Source organism: Nuphar pumila, chromosome 10, assembly GCF_984573655.1.
Source record: "Nuphar pumila chromosome 10, dmNupPumi1.hap1.1, whole genome shotgun sequence".
In the NCBI taxonomy this organism is placed as follows: domain Eukaryota; kingdom Viridiplantae; phylum Streptophyta; class Magnoliopsida; order Nymphaeales; family Nymphaeaceae; genus Nuphar; species Nuphar pumila.
In genome coordinates this window covers 75,135,687-75,157,884 of record NC_143258.1, presented here as the reverse complement: position 1 = coordinate 75,157,884, position 22,198 = coordinate 75,135,687, and the positions used below count along the sequence as shown (strand labels likewise).

Here is a 22,198-nt window from a genome sequence, read left to right as displayed (position 1 = left end):
TTCTCTGCTGAAGAGACGACCTTGAAATTTATTGAGGAACTCAATCTTATGCTATCGCATAGAACTAGAGAAGTTTCTTGCCTCTATGCTTCATTGATTAGCTGAATAGAACATTTGTGATCCTCCTGGTGAATGACGATGCTTGCTTTTTAATTATGAACATTGTGGTAAAACTATAATAAGAGTGGGATGCTTAAAAGTTTCCATAGAGAAGTTATTTCCTAGATGATAAGGGGACGGGTATGGTCTCAGATTAGCACCTCATGGCGAGTCTTAGTCATCCATATATGCATATCTTTCAGGTTGTTATTGTGCATGGAGTTGAAATATATTGTGCAAAATGCAAAAGAAATGCATGCAAAGTTTGTTAGGCGAACAGCAAAGCATGATACCAGACAGCCTATTATGTTTCTACATCGACGAGGGCAGATGGTCCTGCAACTTTTTCTCTTCACCTGTTCATGGCTTAGTGTGAAGTGTAGTTGGTGCATAGCTTATTCCTAAACAAAATTCCCCTGTTTATGCAAATCTTCAAAGTAGAAAAAGCTTCATGAAGATAAATGGGATGTTGCGTTCAGAAGGAAATCGCTGAATGTTGAAGTCTATTCTTGATGCTAATGATGCAGAGTCGACATCAGATTTCTTGTGCAAAATTCATCCCTAGTGAGTAAATAGGTATGATGAGAAGGTGAGCAGACCATTTAATGGGATAAATGAGGTCTTTTTAGGGTTCCTGGGGATATGTTTGGTTGCATTCAAATGTGATTTAAAATCTCATGCAAATGAGAATGAATCTCATTTGCACATCTAACCAAACATGTGATTTAGAATCTCTTGCAAATGAGAATGAATCTCATTTGCCTAAATAACCAAACATGTGATTTGGAACCTTCAGCAAACAAGAAAAGTTATGTGAAGTGACTCGCATGTGATTCCAAATCACATGGTGGAATATGTGATTTGAAATCATGACTTCAAATCACATTTGATTCTAAATCACATGAGATGCAACTAAACATGATGTATAGTTTTTTCGGCAGTGTGATAAATATTTGGGTAACTCAACTTGACTGTGGAAAGTATTTGGTACTCTCATGGGCAAGTAACCCTCTGGTTGGAACTCATGGTGTTCATGGTGCGAGGTTGTTCGGTCCAAATCTAATCTCATTGATATATTCATAATGACCAAAATAGTAGAAATTGACTCTTGTATCCTATTTTTTCAATTCAATAATACAATTTCAAACGGTTAAAATTTTGGTACATTATAGACCATTAATTTTTTAACCCCAACAAAATCTTACATGCATGTTGGAATAACATGATTTAAACACCGTTTTTTACCAACCAAACTTGTAGATCTCATCTGGAGGGTCAGATATGTGAAAAAAACACTAAAAAGTAAAAAATATGTTGCTGATTTTTACTACCGGGTTCTTTACCTCACCCACGGTGGTAAAGAACATTAACCCTTTAATCTGACTCGTTTTTGTTAGAAAGTGTGCCTTGAATCAAATTGTTTCAATCTAAAGGCGCGATCTTGATCATGGAACTTTGGTACATTTTGGGGCATTGAATTGGTTTCGAGAGCATTCTGCCACTTTTTGGTGACTTTCACTTTTCACCATATTTATTGGATCAGGTATCATGTCCCCAAATCCGGGTCTGATACAGTACAAATATGATTGGAATATAGATGCACCACAGTTGGAATCGGACTAACCCGGTCCATAATTTCTAATATCTGCATGAAAACAAATAGGTTTTACACATTTATATTGGATCCAATATTAGGGGCACTAATATCATAACCAGATCCGAGACTCCAACCTTTATTCAAATAAAAAAGCAGGATATAGTTTGGGGTCAAGCACGACCCCATCCATACCCAGCTATATCTTGCTAGAAGGGTGATCATTAATGAGATAATGAAGAACCGAAATCAGATCCGACTGCTTCGATGCCTGATTCATATTTGTTGGTCCTACTGCTTCCTCTGCCTGCAGAGTAGGGGTGTCAACTGGTCGGGACATGATTAAGATCCGGGTCTGGATTCAAAGGTCCGATTAATACATGGACCCGGGTATAGCTTGTGAGATTTTATACGTAATTTTTTAATATAGAAATGATAAAAAATATTATTTTACCAGCTATGGTTTGGGTATGGTTTTTATTATAGTAGATCCGATTAGACCCAGGTCCAGACCCGATACCATACTCAAAAATCTGGTCCAAGTCTGGTTCCACCTGGGTCCGAACCAAACCCGATCCGTTGACACCCCTACTGCCGTGTGGCAAACCTCCTGTTCTCGTTCCATTTGCTTGGATTTCTTGGAGAGTTGGAGCAATCATCTGCGCATTCTTACCATTGACTCTGCAGCTCTTGAACTTGGTAGAGGCGCGGAGGAACCCCTTCGCTTCATCAACGATGACTTATAACACTGACTCTGCAAGCCTGGATACTTGCTGCAGCTTCTGAGCCCTTTGATCTGAAGGATGGAGGGTGCAAACCTGTTGTTGCTCTTGCTGCTGTTTTATCATCATCATCATCATGACCAACGTTCTCTTCTTCAGCGCTCCGGCGAGGTTGCTTCTGGCCGGCATCAGATCCCAACACCCCCTCCCCCCCATACACTACAGCACAGACTGAAAGCTGAAAGCAATGGGATGAAGGCAACTCGATCGGTTACAACAGATGGGGATCGATTGTTTTAAGTAGATGATAGCCTATGGCAGTAGGAGGTTCCCAGTTTGTTAAAAACACACTGAACCTAAACATATATCGCCTTTTTATCAGTTTCAAGGCAAACCACCTTGCTGAAAATCAAGGATGGTGCCTGGTGGTGGTTAGGGGGATCCGAAATTTTGGAAAGAGGTAAGATTTTACTGTTTTGATTCTTAAACTTACAAGACATTACATTAAAAAAAAAAAACCTTTCGAAACAGATTTACTCTTTTCTCCTTTTTTTGTATATGCATGCATGAAAATAAGTCCAACAGTATGCTTGAATTTTCCTAATAATGATCTCTTTGCTTTTACGGAATGAAGACCTCGGTTGGTGGAGATGAGGTTGGATAACATTGAGGAAGACAGTTTTCTAAGACGATAAGGATACAAGTTAAACATGAAGTTTTCTGTTAATTGGTTCAGTTCAAAGAAATCTTTGAACTGAAAAGGGATGTTGGTGGTTATAGAATATCACGGTAACCATCTGTGAGAGAGAGAGAGAGAGTGGATCTGCATCTCTTCCCACAACTTAAAGAAATTAACAGTTTATCCCTTTTTTTCCTAATAGAAGGAAAAAACTAAGCACCCCTAGCCTACTGAACGAGGATGTTGATAGATTTCGCAGTGCCGGTACTGGGTCCTAATCTGGGTCTGATCGGACCTAGCTTATTGAAGAACCAGACCCAGGTCCTAATCCAAGTAGCATAAATCACACAATTCACAGAACCAATATAACTTCACTGCCTTGGTTCATAGATAATGTAGGAACAAGTGAACAATATATATCAGTTCTTCTGCAGATACATACAAGAAAGACGGTTGTGACCAAATAATTCATAACACAAGATATGTCAAGGATTACAAGAACCACAAAAAGAAATGCGGAAAAAGAAATAGGTTCCTAGAGATACTAGGATAGAAACACGGTGAAAGACAATAAAACCTTATAGCAGAAGGCACATTCGACAATTGAGCATGCATGGTCGGAACATGCACTAGTTATACACAAAGAAAGCGTCCATGGTTACTTAAAATCATTTTTACGACCCGTTGAAGAGAATATACAGATCAAATCACCAAAGATGGCAAGTCCAACAGAAAGCCATTGACTATCATGTTGGCAAGAGAATACGCCTCTCAGAGAAAACCCTTATTGCCCCCACAACATGCACCAAAAATCATCAGAGAAACGACCACTAACAAGGATCCATGTGCACAACCCCCGTTTCAGCAATGCAGGTATAACACCACACTATCAAATTGCCACTATTGCATATCTTCCATCAAGTAATTAAACTAACAGTATAGCTATCAGAATGCAGTTTAATCAAGAATAATCATGATGATGGTATACTATCTAAGAGTTACCTAAAATGTTATAGAACATGGGGATGTGCGCTTTTCCCAAATGCATTTCAAAAGTGTGAAACGTGGAGAAGCACGCTTTCCGCTTGTTTCCTGTTTGCTTGGAAAGTGAGTTTCTTTTTTGGGGGGGAAGGAAAGAGCTTAGACAGTTTTAGCTTTTAACTTTTAATAATTTTTTTTAACCCAATATCAGGAAACCTTAATTTCTATTCACTTCCCACTCTAATCTTAGGTCGCTTACATAATCGAGTCAGAGTCATTCGAGTTCAGGTCTTCATTTGTATCCAAAACCGGATCCATTTTTACTACAAGTCTTTATTTTGGACTCAAGCCAACCCACGGGTCCACCAATATCAGTTCGGATCAGGTATAATGGGTTTGAGACATCGGGTCAGATATACTCGACTCAGTTACACCTTAGAAATTTTAATTCTGTAGAACATTTACATCTCTCACTTGTGCTATCTGTCAGGGCAACATCATGGCTGTCTCTACATGCACATGTGCATCGTACCTAACAAGGGCCGAGGAAGTGTAATTTGTCACAAATACGATGTCGAACTCAAATGGATTATGATGGATATTTGTTTTCTTCATTGATGGATATTTGTTTACTTCACAGGAACTAGTTGAATTCATATATGTTGTAGGTGATCCTCCACCTACCAAAGAGAAAACGTCATCTATTGAGAGAGAGAGAGAGAGAGATCTTGAAGTTTCAATAAACAGCCAAACAGGTAATATATGAAAATCGGGATATATCTTTCAGATATTCTAGTGCATCCAAACACTACACTTTTCTAGAATTTTAAAAACCAGAAATTTTAAAAATCTGCAAAGTAGAAAACCTGATATTTAATTTTCTAGACTTCCAACCAAACAGGCCCTAGACGGAAATTTTTTCCATCAGAATATAACGTGCATAGCAGAGTCCTAATGACCAAACTTTAAAGGTCAGAACTGCTTGAATGTGTCAACTTTTTGTGCCAAATCTTGACAACGTCCTAATGGAGGGTCCATTCTCAAGTTTTGATGGCTTACCATTATCGGAGTACGCAAGCCTTAACTATCTGTGCTGAATACAGCAGTTCTCTCTTCAGAAAAAAAAAACTCCACCTTGAACAAGGGTAAAGAAAGATGAAAAGATCTATGTTAGCAATATTGACTAGATGGACAATTAAACCAACAGATAAACCTCCGTCTTACTAAAGCATTCCAGTTTCATAGCAGCACAAACAGAATCAACCTTCATCCTTCCTGAAACATTCTAGTTTCATAGCAGCACAAACAGGAAGCTTTCCAGTTTCACAGCAGCACAAATAGAATCAATCTTCATCCACTTGCATGAAAAGGTGATACAATTTTCAGCTGAAGTATGCAGCGAGCACCGATTGAACAAATTTAATTGAAGATGAATCACTGATAATGGAGCTCAATTACAACATGCTGGAAATACACGGTCATCGCGATTTCATAATTATACAAGCCATTTTTGGCACTTGCTTCAAAGCTCATGCACCCAGGCAGTCTGCCAGAAAAGAAGGGAAAAAACAATTATAAAAACAAATAAAAATCTCTTCCTGCTCCACATTCGCTGTAATTTTCTTCTGTAAATAAAAATCTCTCCCTTCTCTGCATTCTAGAATACAAAAATGAGGAAGCTCTGGCAACCATCGCATGCTGGATTCAGAAGCTCTTACTGGTACAAGATCCGCCACCAGGGGAGACATGACCGCAGTAGGGCTTCTTCACATGGGAATACTCTGATCATCTAGGAGGCATGCAGTGGATCAGGTTCAAGTCTAACATTAGGCTTTATGGGAACTACAATTCCTGGACTTCATCTGGCACATGCAATTTCTCCATTGCGGACTGTCAATTATAAGCAAGCAATTAGCAGCAACTCTATACCCTTTCCAAGCAAAAGTTTAGCTCTATCTTCAAAGGATATCAACAACTGTCACTCGGTGTCGGCTTGATAATATCAGAACAAAATACAATTTATATTAAAGCCCCTTACAAACTGGTTGTAGTTTCAATAAGCAACATACATGTTCTGCATGCTATGTCACAGATACGCATGCAGATCTCGAATCGACGATTGGAGATAGTTCGCAACATGACCCTTTTATCGTCTCGAGCCCTGCATAGCTAAAGAGACCCGGTTTACTGGCAGACTTTATCGCTGTTTTCCGGCATCGTCCAGAAACCTCTGGTGATACGCCAACTATCGTCGGCATCACTACTGCACCATGAGCCCAGAACCTCCGGGTGCTTGCCAAGTCAACCGTCGAAATATCTGGCAGACCCGCACAAAATGGTGCATTTGATCACAGGTGGGTCCAGGTTTTAGTGGGTAGATTTGGCATGTTTTTTAGTGGACAGGTTTTCATCCATATATATATATATATATATATATATAGAGAGAGAGAGAGAGAGAGGTGTATCGTCAAACAGGTAAAGTGCCCGATACAAATCGGACACTTTTTACGCCACTAATCGTGCACACGATCAGCAGCGCAAAAAAATTTGCTTTTAAAATTTTTCAATGGCGGTCAAGAACCACCGCTAAAGAGTTTTTTTTCAAATGCGTATGATCTCGTCCAACGCCACAGGCACCCGATGTTACGCCTTTTCATATATATACACACACCATAGTCACCTATATCGTCCAAGATAATTTGTCGATGAGATTTTCAAAAGTTTGTATTTCTCAAGAAAATCTCGTGAGTTCAAAATTTTGAAAAAATATAAATAATAACCAAAAATAAAATAATAAGCACCGATTGAACAAATTTTGAAGGAACGAGTTTTAAAAATATAGAAGAAACAAAAAAATAGGAAATGAAAACTTAAAATATAAGAAATAGGCTTTTCCCCAAAAATATCGTGATATTATCACAAGATATTCCCTTTCATATTGGCTACCTTGAAATAGCTTATATCAAAGCAATATTTTCAAAATAGCAGTTGACATTGATAGGCACACACACGCACGCGTGTGTGTGAGTGAGTGTGCACATTTTTTAAGGAAAGCTGTGGATGTATACATGTATCTATGCATATGAATGTATAGAATGGATGGAAGAAACACTTTATGTGACTTGAAAATGTATTAAAATGATCCCACATAAAAGGAAATTGGATCGGGTCAGTTTTGAAAGTGGACTGACCCATACACATAATGTACCAGTACAAATGTTGATGCGCCAATACAGGTATGGCACCCTTCAAGAAGTACCCGCATTGCAAGTTTGCATGTCTATATGTGTGCCAGGCCATGCATCAAAGGTCTTATACCAGTCAACCAGGTCTTTGTGTATGGTGCAAGTGAAACCTATGACTCAGCCTGCACGACCACAGACCCACGAATGACCTAACTATTGCCTAACCATGTTTTGTGTGACAAACCAATAAAAATGCAATAAGAAAAGGGTAACAAAAGAAGATAAGTCATTCTTAAAAGAAAGTCATAGCATCGGAAGAAAGTTCCCTGCCAGCTATGAAGATAGTATTGCTGGCAATAACTAACAATTTACAGGGACATTTTAAATTAGATGAGAAGTACAATAACAAAAATACCTTGATAGCAGCCATATCAGCATCAGGGGGTCTTAGATCAAGCGCAACCCCAAAATGAAACATCGCCTTATCATGTTTGTTTAGTCGCTTGTAAATTTTTCCCATCAATGCATAAACACTGCTCTCACGAGGTGCAAATTCTTTTAGCTGTTCCAAGTGTTTCAATGCTTCATCAAACCTTTCAACACTGGCGAGTATGTTGGCTCTCTCATACATAGGGAGTGGGTTCTTCTCATCTGCTGAAATGGCGCTCTGAAGTATATCAAGGGCCTCCTCATTTCTCTGTCATATGGCAGAAAATTAAGCCTCTATTACCATCTCCAACAAAGGTCACAAACAGGAAATAAAGTAATTTACACTAGGTATATATGAACTATAAGTAGGATGACGATCTGGAAAATACAGACCAAGACCAATATTGTAGAGGACAGGTGTCATCTATTTTCTCTGAGATCACACAAGGCAGTCAGAAAAGCAACAATTATTGGTAAAACATAAACTCCAAAAGTTGTTCATCTACGTTAATGATCTGTTTTTTCGATAAATCAGAACTGACATGCCAAAAACACTGAACATCCTTCCAGTGTTTTGATAATTTGCAAGCATTGCAGTAATCTGATGTAAAATGTCCCAAGCAATTAACAAAAAAGTGTTACCTCAAGCCCATGTGCTTAACTCACAAATCGGACATAAACTATTGAGATACCATATGGTCATAACTAAGAAACACACCTTTAAAGCATGCAAAGCCATCCCGAGATAACACATTAGAACAGAAGAGCGTGGATTGATTTGAAAAGCACTTCGAAAGTGATGTTCAGCAAACTCAAACTTTTCTTGACGAAGGTATATCATCCCAAGGCCGTACCAAGCATTGTAATGCCTTGAATCTAGTCGAAGAGCACTCTGATAACACTTCACCCCATTCTCAAAATCCTCCATTGATACATATCTGTTAAAAGTAGACTTATTATGTAAGCAATCCCAATTTTCATGCAAAACATAAGTGTAAGATCAGAGATCCATACTCATGGCCACAAAGTGTATGTGCATAAGTAAACTGCAAGTCCAGATGAACAGCACGTTGAAAACTCTTCAATGCGGTTTCATGATCTTTCTGCAGGCTATAGCAGTTCCCTATGGCACACCTGCAACCGAAACAACAAATAAGATGTACTACTATAATTTGAAACTCCATGGAAATCAGTCACCAATACCATTAAGGACAAATTTTGAATGGAACAATTTATAAGGAGAAAGTGACATACATTTTCACATTCTTTCTAATGTTAAACTATGACAAGTGGCCAATATTTGCCATAAGATAATTAGAAGATTATTCAAAGGTAAGAATATCTAGGTATCACCTAAATGTCTCCTCTAAAAAGTATTGTATTTTACATATATTTTAATAAATGGTTTTCCTTGTCTAGGCATGTCAAAGAAATGGGGTCACATTATTATGATGTGTCATTGTTACAAGAGTACTGTAATATCAGGTGTGCCAACACGAGAATCGAGATAACCAACAAAGTATCATCACAATGTGTTTCTATCAGATGGGCCAAAACTGAATTTCATTAAAGGTAACAAACACAGCATATAATTCAGAAAAGGAAAAATGTTCAAGAAATTGTGAAACATCACTCAAGGTGACTGCTCTAGGACTTAACATATGCAAGAAATTATGAAAGCAACACCGTTTCCAACTGAACAAAGTACACTTTCAGATTAGGGAACATGGAAACAGCATGCCCTTTTCAAAATACAAATTGGTGGGAAAAGACAATAATGAAGACAAGACTAAACCCTATCTGAATACCTCAGATCTTGAATCCTTGACAAATTAAATGTTAGAATGACAGATCCAAACAGAAGGGTGGGGGCATACACAGGCAACCAAGGCCCTTCTTGGACCTCAGTAAAAGATGTTTGCATTGGAAAAAGGATTTTGGCATGGGCCACATGCCAAATCCAACCCTGGGATCTCGTTTATTAGAGATTTCCTGTTTGCATAGAAAAGGGATTTTTTGCATTGGGCCCATGCCAAATCCAACCCTTGGGAGCTCATGTCCAAGGCACCGAAACACCACCAAATATATTTAGCACATCTACAACTGTTAGAGTAATCATTCAAGGCCATTTGTTCCATGCTTAGGGACACGAATGTCAATTCACAGGAAAGATAATGTTTTTCTAAAAAGTCCCGCAAAAACCCTTTCACACAGAAGAGGTGTGAAGGGATTTTCACATGGAGGGCGGGAAAAGCTGGGGCTCACATTGCCAGCATGCACTTTTCCTATTGAAATGGGCTCAAACAAAAGGGCTCTCAAAGAAATTCTCTAGTTACTGGGGCACTAGTAGGAACTTCATCCACCATGAATTAAAAAAAAGCAGTTCATCAGCAATAAAGTACATCACTAGTAGTAGGAAGACAAAGCTCTGCCAACCATGGCACATGACATCCTGTCAGCATATTTTAGGCTTTTGACCACCCAAGGTGACCTCATCTATGCACATTTAAAGTTCCCAGCATAACGTTTTGTGAGCATCACCAACACTACCAGATAGGTTATGCCTATGCCACTCACAACCAACTGGGTCTGAGATATTCTTACAATTTTCATTACTTTCGGACAACCCAGCCAATTGCAATAATCTTTTGTTTGGGAACAAGGTACTCTCTGGTCTCCAGCTCTTCCTATTTTTCTATTACCAAATATGCTACTTTAGGACGGAAGATAGACAGAACATTTAAAACTCAAAGAATTACTTCTCTAGACATTATCACCTAGCACATACTTTATCAGAAAAGTACATGCAATCAACGTATCTACTTACAGCTGCTATGTCATGAGTTTCTCAAGAATATTTAATCAACTAAAATTCCTTCTCAAGCATGCATGAGTATTTAGCAAATATTCCATGGTCAACAGGTTGGTGGAGAATCTGCTGCATTTACAATATACAGTTCTGAACAAGCAAATCGGGGAAACTAGTCCAAGAATTCCGACTCAAAGAAATTTGAAGAGCATACCAAGCTTGAGGTGATAACCGATCTATTGAGATCAACTCTTGGGCCAAATAGCTTAATTTCATTTCTTCCTTTAAATGCTGCACACAATTGATGCTGTGAGTTGCAAGGAAATTATGGAAAACCTAACTACGAGGAGGTAGATTTTACCAAAGGAAAATATAAGACATGCTTATAGAGAAAATAGAATTACATGAAATGACAAATACAAAGCAAGAAGGTTAGCCAGAATATATTGCAACAATCACAAGCGAACTGCAGGTGCAGAAACTGGAAAATGACAGCATATGCACACCTCTGGTTTTTTGTGATATGTTGCAAGAGGATGGGCAGATTTGTCTATTCCAACCAATCTTGTTGCTTCATCTGAATGAGGCCTTCCAAACAGGAAGACTTAAGGATTTATATCCCCATTGGTTTGCTGAGGGCCTCAGCTCAAGCAACCTTCAATGTTGGGGATTTTCCAAGTCACAAATACCACAGCAACTGTTGTTTGAAGTTATTGCACTATATGTGCTTCCCTATATTTATGGTGCAGTAAATCGAAAAAAAAAACGTGACCCAGAAAATGCTCAACATCAAAGATTGCAAGAGTTGAGGCCTTGGATTTGCAAATGAAACAAGAAATCTACCACTCCCCCAGATTGGCAGACACTGACGAGACTCACTTCTAGTGCCAAATTTAAAACTTAAAAGTAAGTTCACTGATAATATTTGAAAGGCATTATGCATGTCAGTTATACATGGTACTCAGAACTGGTCCCCTAAGTTTGATTTTCATGCAAACATGATCAGAATCCACATCATAAATTTTGTCAAGCTTTAAATAAAATCCAAATGTTCCATAAGTAAAGCTTAACCATCAAAGAAATTAACTTTTAAATAATTAATGAGTAATAAGTATTAAAATATGGACTGGATATGGATCCGATAAAGGATCCATATCCATTCATGAGTTTTGTTTTGTATTCTAATGTAACATGTGTTACTAATACAGGGCACTTTTGTCCATGTAAAAATATTATTGTAACCCTATTAAGGCTAATGAAGCATTACTGCAGCCATTAGGTTTTGCAGTGGCTGCCGATATCTGAAAGCTCTTTCCTTCCCCTTTGCACTCTCTCTCATAATTTCAACAGAACATGTCTGTTCATAAAGCAAATTTATCATGGTATCAGAGCAGCGGAACTTCTGGGTGTGAAAGGCTTTGCTCACTTCACGTGAAAGTCGACTTCCCTTTGCCGTCAATAAGCAGTGAAACTTCTGGGCGTGAAAGGCTTGCTCAGTCGGCATGAAAGTCGACTTCTCCTTGCTGTCAACAGGTCACGTTCTTCTTCCATCTTTTCATTCCTATTTCTTCTATCTTCGTCTGTTGTGTATTCCTGTCGCAGATCTGAAATCTTTTCAGATCTGCTGTGTATCTTTAACAGATCTGAACTTTATCTTCTGCTGCCTTCTACTTCTATTTTCTGTCAAAAGATTCCTTTTCTTTTAACGTCAGCACCCTGTTTTCTTCTTCTACTTCTTTTATTTTCACTTGCTGAACCTCTCTGTCGCAGATCTGAAACATATTCAGATCTACTGTCGTTCCCCCTTTTTGTCGCCTCCTTCCTTTCATGCAAAGGTCGAGTTCTCTTCTAGTTTCATAAACCCGAGTTCCTGTCTGTGTGAACCTGGTTCCATCTTTTCCAGGGAAAGACCAGATTCACATTACTGCTGATCTGGATTTTGCCTGTCACACCTACCCTAAAATATTCTTTCGTTTTTGCTTCTCACCCTAAAATTTCCTTTGTTTCTGAATATCACGTTATTGATCTGGTTTCATTCTCTCCTGCGAGATCCACGTTACTGCTGTCCCAACATATTCTGTCATGCCTGTCCCAACATATTCTGTCAACTGTGTCAGTTTATGATAAAACAGGTCAGCATCAGCCACTAGTGTCTTTCGTTTCAATTCCTGTCAACAAATCTACAAATGAATACTTTAGCCAATTCGGGTATCTCTTCCAGTTTCCTGAGGCAATTAGTTTCAGAAAAGCTAACTACCAACAACTATTTGACTTGGAAAAGGCAAATTGCTCCTTTTATTCGGAGTCAAAATCTTTCAGGCCACTTGGATGGATCCACTCCAATGCCTCTAGAATTTATCACAACCGAAGTCAAAGAGGATGGAGGATTGCCGAATATTATTCACAACCCTGCATTTGTTACTTGGATGAAGCGCGATCAGGCCCTCGTCACATACATCACTTTCATATTGTCACAAGAAGTCTTGATTTCCATTCTTGATGATTGCACATCTAAAGTTTTGTGGGAGGCTTTAGCTCAGACCTACTCTCAGATATCAAAGGCTAAAGTGTTATTTCTTAAACACGAATTTCAGATGTTAAAAATGGGTGCAATGAGCATTATTGAATTCTTAAATCAAGTCAAAAGCATCACAAATCAATTAGCTATGGTTGGGTATCCAGTGTCAGATAAAGAAAAGGTGCAGCAGACACTGAATGCCTTGGGATCAGAATATCATGTTCTTGTTACATCCTTATTATGCTTGTCTACGTTGCTCAGTTTTGAGGAATTACACACCAAACTCTTTCAGTACGAGATGACACTGAAAAGCATGTCTGAAGCTTCAACAGGACAATCATCTATGCATGAGGTTCTTGCCACAGGGGTGATAGCTGATCGTGCGCGAGGAGGACGTGGCAGAGGCAAGGGAAATCCAATCCAGGGTGGACGTGGGTTACTACCTACACCAAATTCCACTGTCAGTTTTTCAAAGAATGATCCCACATGCTATCACAAACGAGGACACATCAAAGACAACTGTTGGTTCAACCCACAAAATCGGAATAGAACGCAAAACACTAGAAATGTTGGTACATCAGGAACTGCAAGTACATTTCAGGTCAGTGATGATGTTAAGGATCTTCTACTATCTGCGATGGCCAACTTGAATCTGAAGCAGAATGATGATGGAATATGGTATGTTGACTCTGGGGCAGCAACCCATATGACTGGCAATGCAGGTAAGTTCTCTACTTTGACTCCCTATTTTGGAAAATCTAATGTTGTAATCGGAGATGGGACTCACCACCCTATTTCAAACATAGGCAACGTCCCCATTCCTTTGTCTGAGTCATCTATTCTTTTATCTGATGTTCTTCATGCACCAAATATAAAGAAAAATATTGTCTCTATTTCTAAGCTTGTTGATTCTACCAATTCATCTGTGGAATTTACTCTTACTTCTGTATTTGTCAAGGATCTTCAAACGGAGGAGATGTTCGCTAAAGGAGAGCGACACGGAGACATGTATGTCTTTAATGAAGATCCAGCCTCCAGTGTCCTGAAACCCAAGTTTGATCTCGTCTCTAAAAGCATCCTAAGTACATCCAAATGTAATAAGTCAGATCTCTGGCATTCTCGTCTCGGTCATTGTAGTCAAGTCTTTATTGAAAAGTTAGTGTCCAATGGTTTTCTTTCAGAGTCTGTTTCACCTTCATTGAAGGATAAAATATGTCCCAGTTGTCAGGTCTGCAAAAGTCATGTACTCCCTTTTCATCAAATAAATAAAAAAGCCTTAATGCCCTTTGAGATAATATGTTCAGATGTTTGGGGCCCAACCCCCAATCCTTCCTCTTCTGGAAGTAAATATTATGTATATTTTATTGACAGTTTCTCTCATTTTACCTAGATATTCTTTATGAAACACAAATCCTATGTTAAAAATCAATTCTCTCAAAATATTCAAATTCTCCAATGTGATGGAGGTGGTGAGTATTCCTTCAAAGAATTTTTAGATTTTCTCCAAGACAATGGGATGCACCGTAGAAGTTTCTTGCCCGTACACACCACAACAAAATGGAATTGTTGAACGTAACCACAGACATATTGTGGAAAGTGCAATGAGTATGATGTATAGGAGTAACTTACCCATTAGTCTTTGGAGTGAAGCTTTTCACACTGTCACTCATGTAATAAATTGTCTTTCTATGCTTATTCTTGAAAATCAATCTCCCTATTATGTTCTTTTTGGTGCACATCCTGATTATGATGAGTTATGAGTTTTGGGGTGCACATGTTATGTACATATTGACAAATCCATGAGGACTAAATTTCAGGACAAAGACTCTATATGCCAATTCGTAGGTTATTCAGATGAACACAAGGGTTACAGGTGCTATGATCCTGCCAATAAAAAGATTAGAATTTCCAGAAATATTGTTTTTGATGAAAATAGTTTTCTGGGAAAAGGAGCAGACGCCAATCGTGAACATATTGGTGCAGTTGCTAATTGGTATGATCCATGGCTTAGTGCTGAACTTATTTCACATACTGCCGAACATACTATTTTGACCCCTGAAAGCATACATGGTGAGACGGTTTCAGATGATGCATCACAAACAGAATGTCTGAAATACAAAGGTAATGTGTATACCAGGAGACCTAGAGAGCAAACAAATGTACCTGTTGAAGAACACATTGCATTGTCTAATAACAGAGAAGCACCAAGAAGATCAGGCAGGATAAGGCATCCTATTGAAAAATGGGTTAGTTATGACAACTTTTCTATGGACTTTCATATTTTTCTATCCAAGATTGAAAAACACGATGAACCACTTGGTTTTCATCAAGCTATCTAATCCAACAAATGGATTGAAGTGATGAATGAGGAGATCGAGGCACTTCATGAGTGTCAAACATGGGAGATAGTTGGCCGTCCACCAGATAAAAATGTTGTTGGTTCCAAATGGGTATATAAAATTAAATATAAACCAAATGGTAACATTGAACGGTACAAGGCACGTCTTGTAGCCAAGGGTTTCACTCAAGAATATGGTCAGGATTATGATGAGACATTCAGCCCAATGATGAAAATGGGAACTATTCGCATTATACTTGGCCTGACAATTGAACATGGCTGGATCCTTAGTCAGCTTGATGTTAAGAATGCATTTCTTCATGGGGACTTAAAGGAAGAGGTCTACATGGAACAGACTCAAGGTTATACAGAGGGAGACCCAAAAGAATATGTATGCAAATTAAACAGAGCTTTGTATGGTTTGAAGCAAGCTTCTAGGTCATGGTTTGAAAGCTTCTCCTTAGAAATTCAGAAACATGGTTTCTTTCGTTCCCAACTTGACCATTCTTTATTTATATACAAGAATGGTACCACTATGGTTTTCTTACTCATATATGTTGATGATATTGTGATCACTGGTAATGCTCCAGACCACATTAAACGAATTAAAGTTTTATTGAGTATGCGGTTCAAAATGAAAGACCTTGGGGAACTGAGATATTTTCTTGGTGTAGAGGTGGACAGACAAGATGAAAAAATGTCATTAACTCAACATAAATACACTCTTGATCTTCTGGCTAAAGCAGGAATGACAGATTGTAAACCTCTAACCACACCCAGTGTTGTCAACCAAAAGCTCAGCATTTGTGATGGTGAATTATACCCTGATGCATGATGCAGTCAAGTATCGCAGTTTAGTGGGTAAGATACAATATCTTACTTTTACTAGACCAAACATTGTATATTTTGTTAATCAAGTATCTCAGTTCATGCATGAACCAAAGACTGGTCACATGCATGTTGTCAAACGCATCATTCGCTATCTAAAAGGAACGGTGGGTGATGGACTCACATATATTCAATCTTCATGGAAGTCACCAAAACATGACATACTGGCCTATACAGATGCAGACTGGGCAGGGGATCTAGATGAGAGGAGGTCTGTTTCAGGATACTGTGTTTTCATTGGGAGAAATCTTGTCTCATGGAGTAGCAGAAAACAGAAGGTTGTGGCAAGATCTAGCACAGAGGCAGAATATAGATTCATGGCAGCTGCCACAACAGAAGTAACCTGGATTAGGCATCTACTTACAGAAATGGGAGAGGATATCTCAAATTCGATACTTATGTGTGATAATAGAAGTGCTATACAAATTGCATTTAATCATATTCATCACAATCGGACTAAGCATATTGAGATTGATATTCCATCAGACAAAAGATAGCAGACAAAGAGATTGAACTGCCTTCAGAAGACCAAGTTGCCGATATGTTTACAAAACAAGTCACCGTTTCTGGTATCTGAAAAACAAGTTGCACGTGGTTCACTCCCATGCACAACTTGAGGGAGGGTATTAAAATATTCATTCACGAGTTTTGTTTTGTATTCTAATGTAACATGTGTTACTAATACAGGGCACTTTTGTCCAAGTAAAAATATTATTGTAACCCTATTAAGGCTAATGAAGCATTACTGCAGCCATTAGGTTTTGCAGTGGCTGCCGATATCTGAAAGCTCTTTCCTTCCCCTTTGCACTCTCTCTCATATTTTCAACAGAACACGTCTGTTCATAAAGCAAATTTATCATGCAAACCTTTTAAGCCTAGAGTTAATAGTAGTTAACCCTACGAGATTGTAATTAGTGCAGACCTTTTCAATTGCAGGATATCGATAGCAGTTAATCAAATTAAAATTGTAGCAACCTTGAGTCTGTTGGCCACATAGCAGACCTTTTAAGCCTAGAATTTCCCGAGTAGTTAAAGCAGCTGGCCTCAGTATGAGAAAATATATGCACCATAATCAGCAAACTCAAAAAATAAATAAATTAATGCGCTATGTATGCATGGTTCTACAAGAACAACCCTATTTGTTCAATAGTACCTGCACAATTTAATTTTTCATTAGTGGCACAGCCACTACACCATCTCCAGAATATTTTGCCAAAAGTTATACCAATGTCCTGTAGTCTTTTAAGTTGCTGAAATTGCTACTTAGGAGCAATAAGCAGTTTAAAATCATAAACTCTCTATATGGCTGTCCTGTAGGAGTTTTTTTTTTTTTGCCAAAATCTTGGGAAGCAGGCCCTCTTTCATATGAAAGAGGTATGTTCCCCACCTGCAGTGAAGCAATCATCCCATTAGAAAACAATGGTTTGCTTGACCACAAAACACCAGCTTTTCCATGAAAACCATTCACCCCCCCCCCCCTCTCTCTTGCCAAGCACTTTTGTAGAGACGATGGCTTTCTTGTGGAAGATTCATCCCACAACCCTGGATGCAACAAACACACCATTAAGGGCCCACTTGTTCTAGGACTCTAGAAAGAGGATATCAAGACCCATAATATTTTAGAAAATCCCATGTTTCATGAGTGTGAAAAATCACTAAGTGTGGGATTATCTAGAATAAATGAGATTCTTACAAAGCCCAAAAGATGTACTTGAAAGACAGATTGTTGTTATTGAGACAACCACAGCAACAATAAGTACACAGCAGGATCTATGACCAAAAATCAAAAGAAATATAGATATAAGACAACTACAAGCACAATGATCTTACAAATAGCACAGTGGAGTAAACATCCATTTCGTCCAAAGTGTAAGGTGATGCACGGCGAGCCCAACTAAAGGCAAGGTCAGCCTCTAAATAATCAACCATCTCAAAATATGCTTTTCCAACCTGATGGAAGTATAGAAAGTGATTTTACCATAAGGGAAGTAAATTATGTCCAAACATATTACATCAATCATAGATTGCCTCTAGCACAGTCATATTGGCTTCTGGCTGTTTCTAACAAGTTCATAAACAATTGAAAACCATAGCATTGTGAGCTGTAAACAAAATCATGCTGGATAGGGGGGGGGGGGGGGGGGGGCGGAAGCTTCCACATGAATATGATGAATACATAGCACTACATGGGAAATGTTGAGAGAAAGACTGAAGCCAGAAGACATGGAAGCTCAACATATACAGTTTACATGAACATTGCAAGTCAAAATTCCATTGTTACACTATTTAATACCTAAAACCTATTTAAATAACTTTTTTAAACGCAATCATTATGTATTAGAGTGCAATTAAACCAACCATGAAGTGCTCAAGTTTCACAACAAACATAAACCTTGTCTTTTCCTTAGAAGTGGCAAAAAAGTAATGGTTTTTGTAAAGCAACACATCCTAAGTATTAAGCATTGTTTTTTTATAGACAACTGTTTTTATCAATAGGCTTGGGTAACAGCAGGCCCCACAAAAGAATGACATAACTCATAAACAACCCATATGATTTTGCATAGGCTCCAAGAACGTCTTGAAAATATGCACTATGATTTTGACTAGCTTATCTGGTAGCATCATACAACTAACCATCTGTGCAGTTAGTTATTTTAAACCGTGCTAACCATTATCCACTGTGCATTTTCAATGTTTATCTGACTACAGATACTTTATGCCCAATCATTGCAGATATACATTATTTATTGAATGTAAAGCATTCTGTTTTTGACAAAATGAAATCTAAACACTACTGTGCAAAGATAAAAAGCAATCAACTGCAACGACCCCCAAGGACTGAAAAAAAAGACAGAACCCTTCTTGTTCTCCTAGATCATACTTACTCATCCTCCAGTTACTTGTTATCAATATTGGAGTAGTAACAAAGGTCATAAAGTTTAGGGTGTCATAAACATGCTTAAGTAGTTGACTTAGTCCCTGATGATCTCTAATCAGCTTGTGGTTCATCTTATTGCCTATATATCATACTTAAACCTGTATTGCAGTTAAAAGGCCATAAAGTCTAGATGTGTCATAAACAAGTAAGAAGTATTTGACTTGCTCTCCAGGGATCTATATCTCCTTACCATTCATCTTATTGCCTATAATATCATTCTTCAACCTATATTACATTTAACATCCTGCAATCACAATCACCAAAACATAATCAAGATAGAACAGAAGTTGCAATCTAGCCTACAGGCTGACACCAGTGATTCACAGGGTTCAAAGGTGTGCTTGTGCCCAAATTGACTGAGGTGGTGAAACCTTTTTCCAGTGGACATCAGTGGAACAAGTAGTTCCGGAATAAAACTTTACCACTATATTGATGATAAACGGAATTAAATGGATGGACTTTGAATGGTACAATAGGGTCGTAGAGAACCCTCACTTCACCCAAGGAGAGGGACAAGTGAAGGATTTTAAACAGAAAGCAGGAAACTCTTTTTCTTTTTCCTGTGGTTTGCTAAACTCATTAAAATTGGAAAAACTTCTTCAACATGTTGAGTGCAGCGCACTTAATACAATTGCTACAGGGAACAACTTCAAAAAATAGACACAACTCTTAGTATCAAGATTTTTCTTGGCAAGTAAAATCATAAGATAAATTGGAATAATTTATCTTTCCCAGAAAACACCAAGAAACTTGGCATATTAAAAAAATGAAAATAGGAAAATACCATAGTCACAAATATCAGTCTCGGCTATATCTTGGCAAGGAAATTTCTTGTGATAATATAGGTTTGGTTGATAATTCTCGGGAAAAACTCGGGGCTTAAAAAGTTTAAAAAAATATAAAAATAGCAGAAATAAGTAAGAAAATAACATGTTTAGATAATAAAATACACATGTAATCAAAGAAACAATTAAAAAATATAAAAGAAAGAAGAAAAATGTACTTAAGATATAGGAAACAAGTAAAAAAGTAAGAAGTAATTGATAATAATGTGATGTTATCGTGATATTATCACGATATATATAAATTTCTGACATTTTCAAAATATCATGATATTTTGCCTTTAATATTGCTTTATGAATTTATAGTGATGTCATCGCTATATTTTCAAAATATTGCCTATATTTGTGACTGGAAATTACATAAATGAACAAGAAAAGTATGAAAAATAAGAATAAGAAATATTAAGGACCTCCTGAAACCATCATAGAATCACAATTAACATGCAATCATAACAAGATATTAAAAAAAACATATTTTGAATTTATCATGATTTTATCGGGTCTTACAGTTTTGTGAATTATCATGATTACAATACAGGTGATATTTATTACATAGCATCTAAGGCTCTAACCATGTCAAGCCCAGAAAAAGGAATTATATAATCGAAAGGAACTGAGGGACTCTGCTGCAATGAGGCTAAGCTAGTTGCATGCTCCAAATTTTCACCCATTCAAAGTATCGTCAACCACAGTCAAATTCAACTTGTCTAATAGAACAAAGTTTTCCATTTGCTCAACTTACCTTTCCATTTCTAGTAACAATCATGCAACTTGCTGGAAGTTGGTTAAACTGTATATACAAATCTATCTTCTGTTATTTAAAATTTCCACAATATAGTTATATATCTGACATCAAAACAACCAGTATGGTCATGATGCAACTCCGATGAGCACATCAGAATAGTAAGATGCACATCAATGACGAGAACACCATGAAGTCAGAGATGAGTAAGTAGAACTAACCTGAGAAAGAACCCATCCAGTAGCATATTGCCGGGGTGGGAGCTTGAGAAAGGTTTCCAATGCTTCCTGTTAGAGGGAGAAATACTAGATCAGCTTGAAAGGATAAAGTTCGCATGGCATGGTTTACAATTTCTCATTAAACATCATGCTGCCACACACCTGGCATCTATACATCCTGGAAAGCCTATAGCCTTCACCAAGTATACGAAGCAGTCCAAGAAGCTCCAAGGCTCCACCTGTGAATCTTGAACCATGTGCGCTTCCAGTTAAAGTATTTGCTTTGTCTCGGTCATAAGGCCTATCATCACATGCCACTGACAGAGAAGATGTTGCAATATCATCAGGACCATTGTCATCAATGGTATCAGACCGCCTCACTATAAAAAAGTAACAGAAGCAAGTTAGCCCCAAAAGGTGTTCCCCCAAGAACTAATCTCCAAGCACAACCGTGAAGCAGATATTAGGCCAGCAATATTCAACACAACCAAGTAAACATGAAAATGTGTCTGAGTTTGTTCATTAAATGGTTCAAATTCTCTGATAATGATCAGCAGAATGGAAATTGAACATAATAGTCGCCTGGCATAGTAGAAATTCAACATAAATATCCTAGAAAAAGATGGAATTTAAAATTTCAAGAGGGAAATAGGAGTTACAATAACGGTTTTAACTCCATTATCATTTGATCATGATCAAGGATGATGCTGTTGTTGTTGTTGCCACTGCCGCTCTTATTGTCACTGGTTATATCCGGAGCAGAAACTTCTCAGTTCCCCCTTTATTGACAGAAAAGCAATTAACCTGGGAGGAATTATATATCCACCTAGTTAAAAGGATTTTGGCTCGCAACATGAAAACAAATAGTGTGGAATTTACACTAACTTATCTAATCTATAACATCAGCAGTCCTACCAGACCACTCTACCAATGTTGTACCCGTGTTGTACCTCCAGTGGTACTGAGTACTCCTCGATATAGGTTAACGGGACTCAATCTATTTTATCCATCTTATGGTCAAATCAATGTGTAGTCTACTCTCAACATCAAAAGTGACCACCTATGTCACATGGGTGCGGGTGCGGGTGCGGGTGCAGGTGCGGGGATTCGGCACTTCCAAAAAACCCGGGTGCGGGGCTGCGGCAGGGGCAAAAATGTAATATATATATATATATATAAGGGGGTCAGGGTTTCCCCGCAGGTTTTTCTGCTGTCA

General features: G+C 38.0%; 1 protein-coding gene across 2 annotated transcripts in view; it reads right to left on the bottom strand.

Moving 5' to 3' along the window:
* Positions 1 to 5,498: 5,498 nt before the first annotated feature.
* LOC149826838 (cell division cycle protein 27 homolog B-like) overlaps positions 5,499 to 22,198 on the bottom strand; it is a 51,090-nt gene continuing 34,390 nt past the window's right edge. For both annotated transcript variants that reach the window (XM_090018991.1, XM_090018992.1), the window contains 8 exons: positions 21,145 to 21,362; positions 20,986 to 21,051; positions 18,073 to 18,192; positions 10,713 to 10,789; positions 8,704 to 8,823; positions 8,408 to 8,627; positions 7,676 to 7,957; positions 5,499 to 5,965 (listed from right to left, as the gene is read on the bottom strand). In XM_090018991.1, coding sequence (XP_089875117.1) covers positions 5,918 to 5,965; positions 7,676 to 7,957; positions 8,408 to 8,627; positions 8,704 to 8,823; positions 10,713 to 10,789; positions 18,073 to 18,192; positions 20,986 to 21,051; positions 21,145 to 21,362 — 1,151 coding nt within the window. In that variant the 3' untranslated portion in view covers positions 5,499 to 5,917. The remainder of the gene's footprint in view (positions 5,966 to 7,675; positions 7,958 to 8,407; positions 8,628 to 8,703; positions 8,824 to 10,712; positions 10,790 to 18,072; positions 18,193 to 20,985; positions 21,052 to 21,144; positions 21,363 to 22,198) is intronic.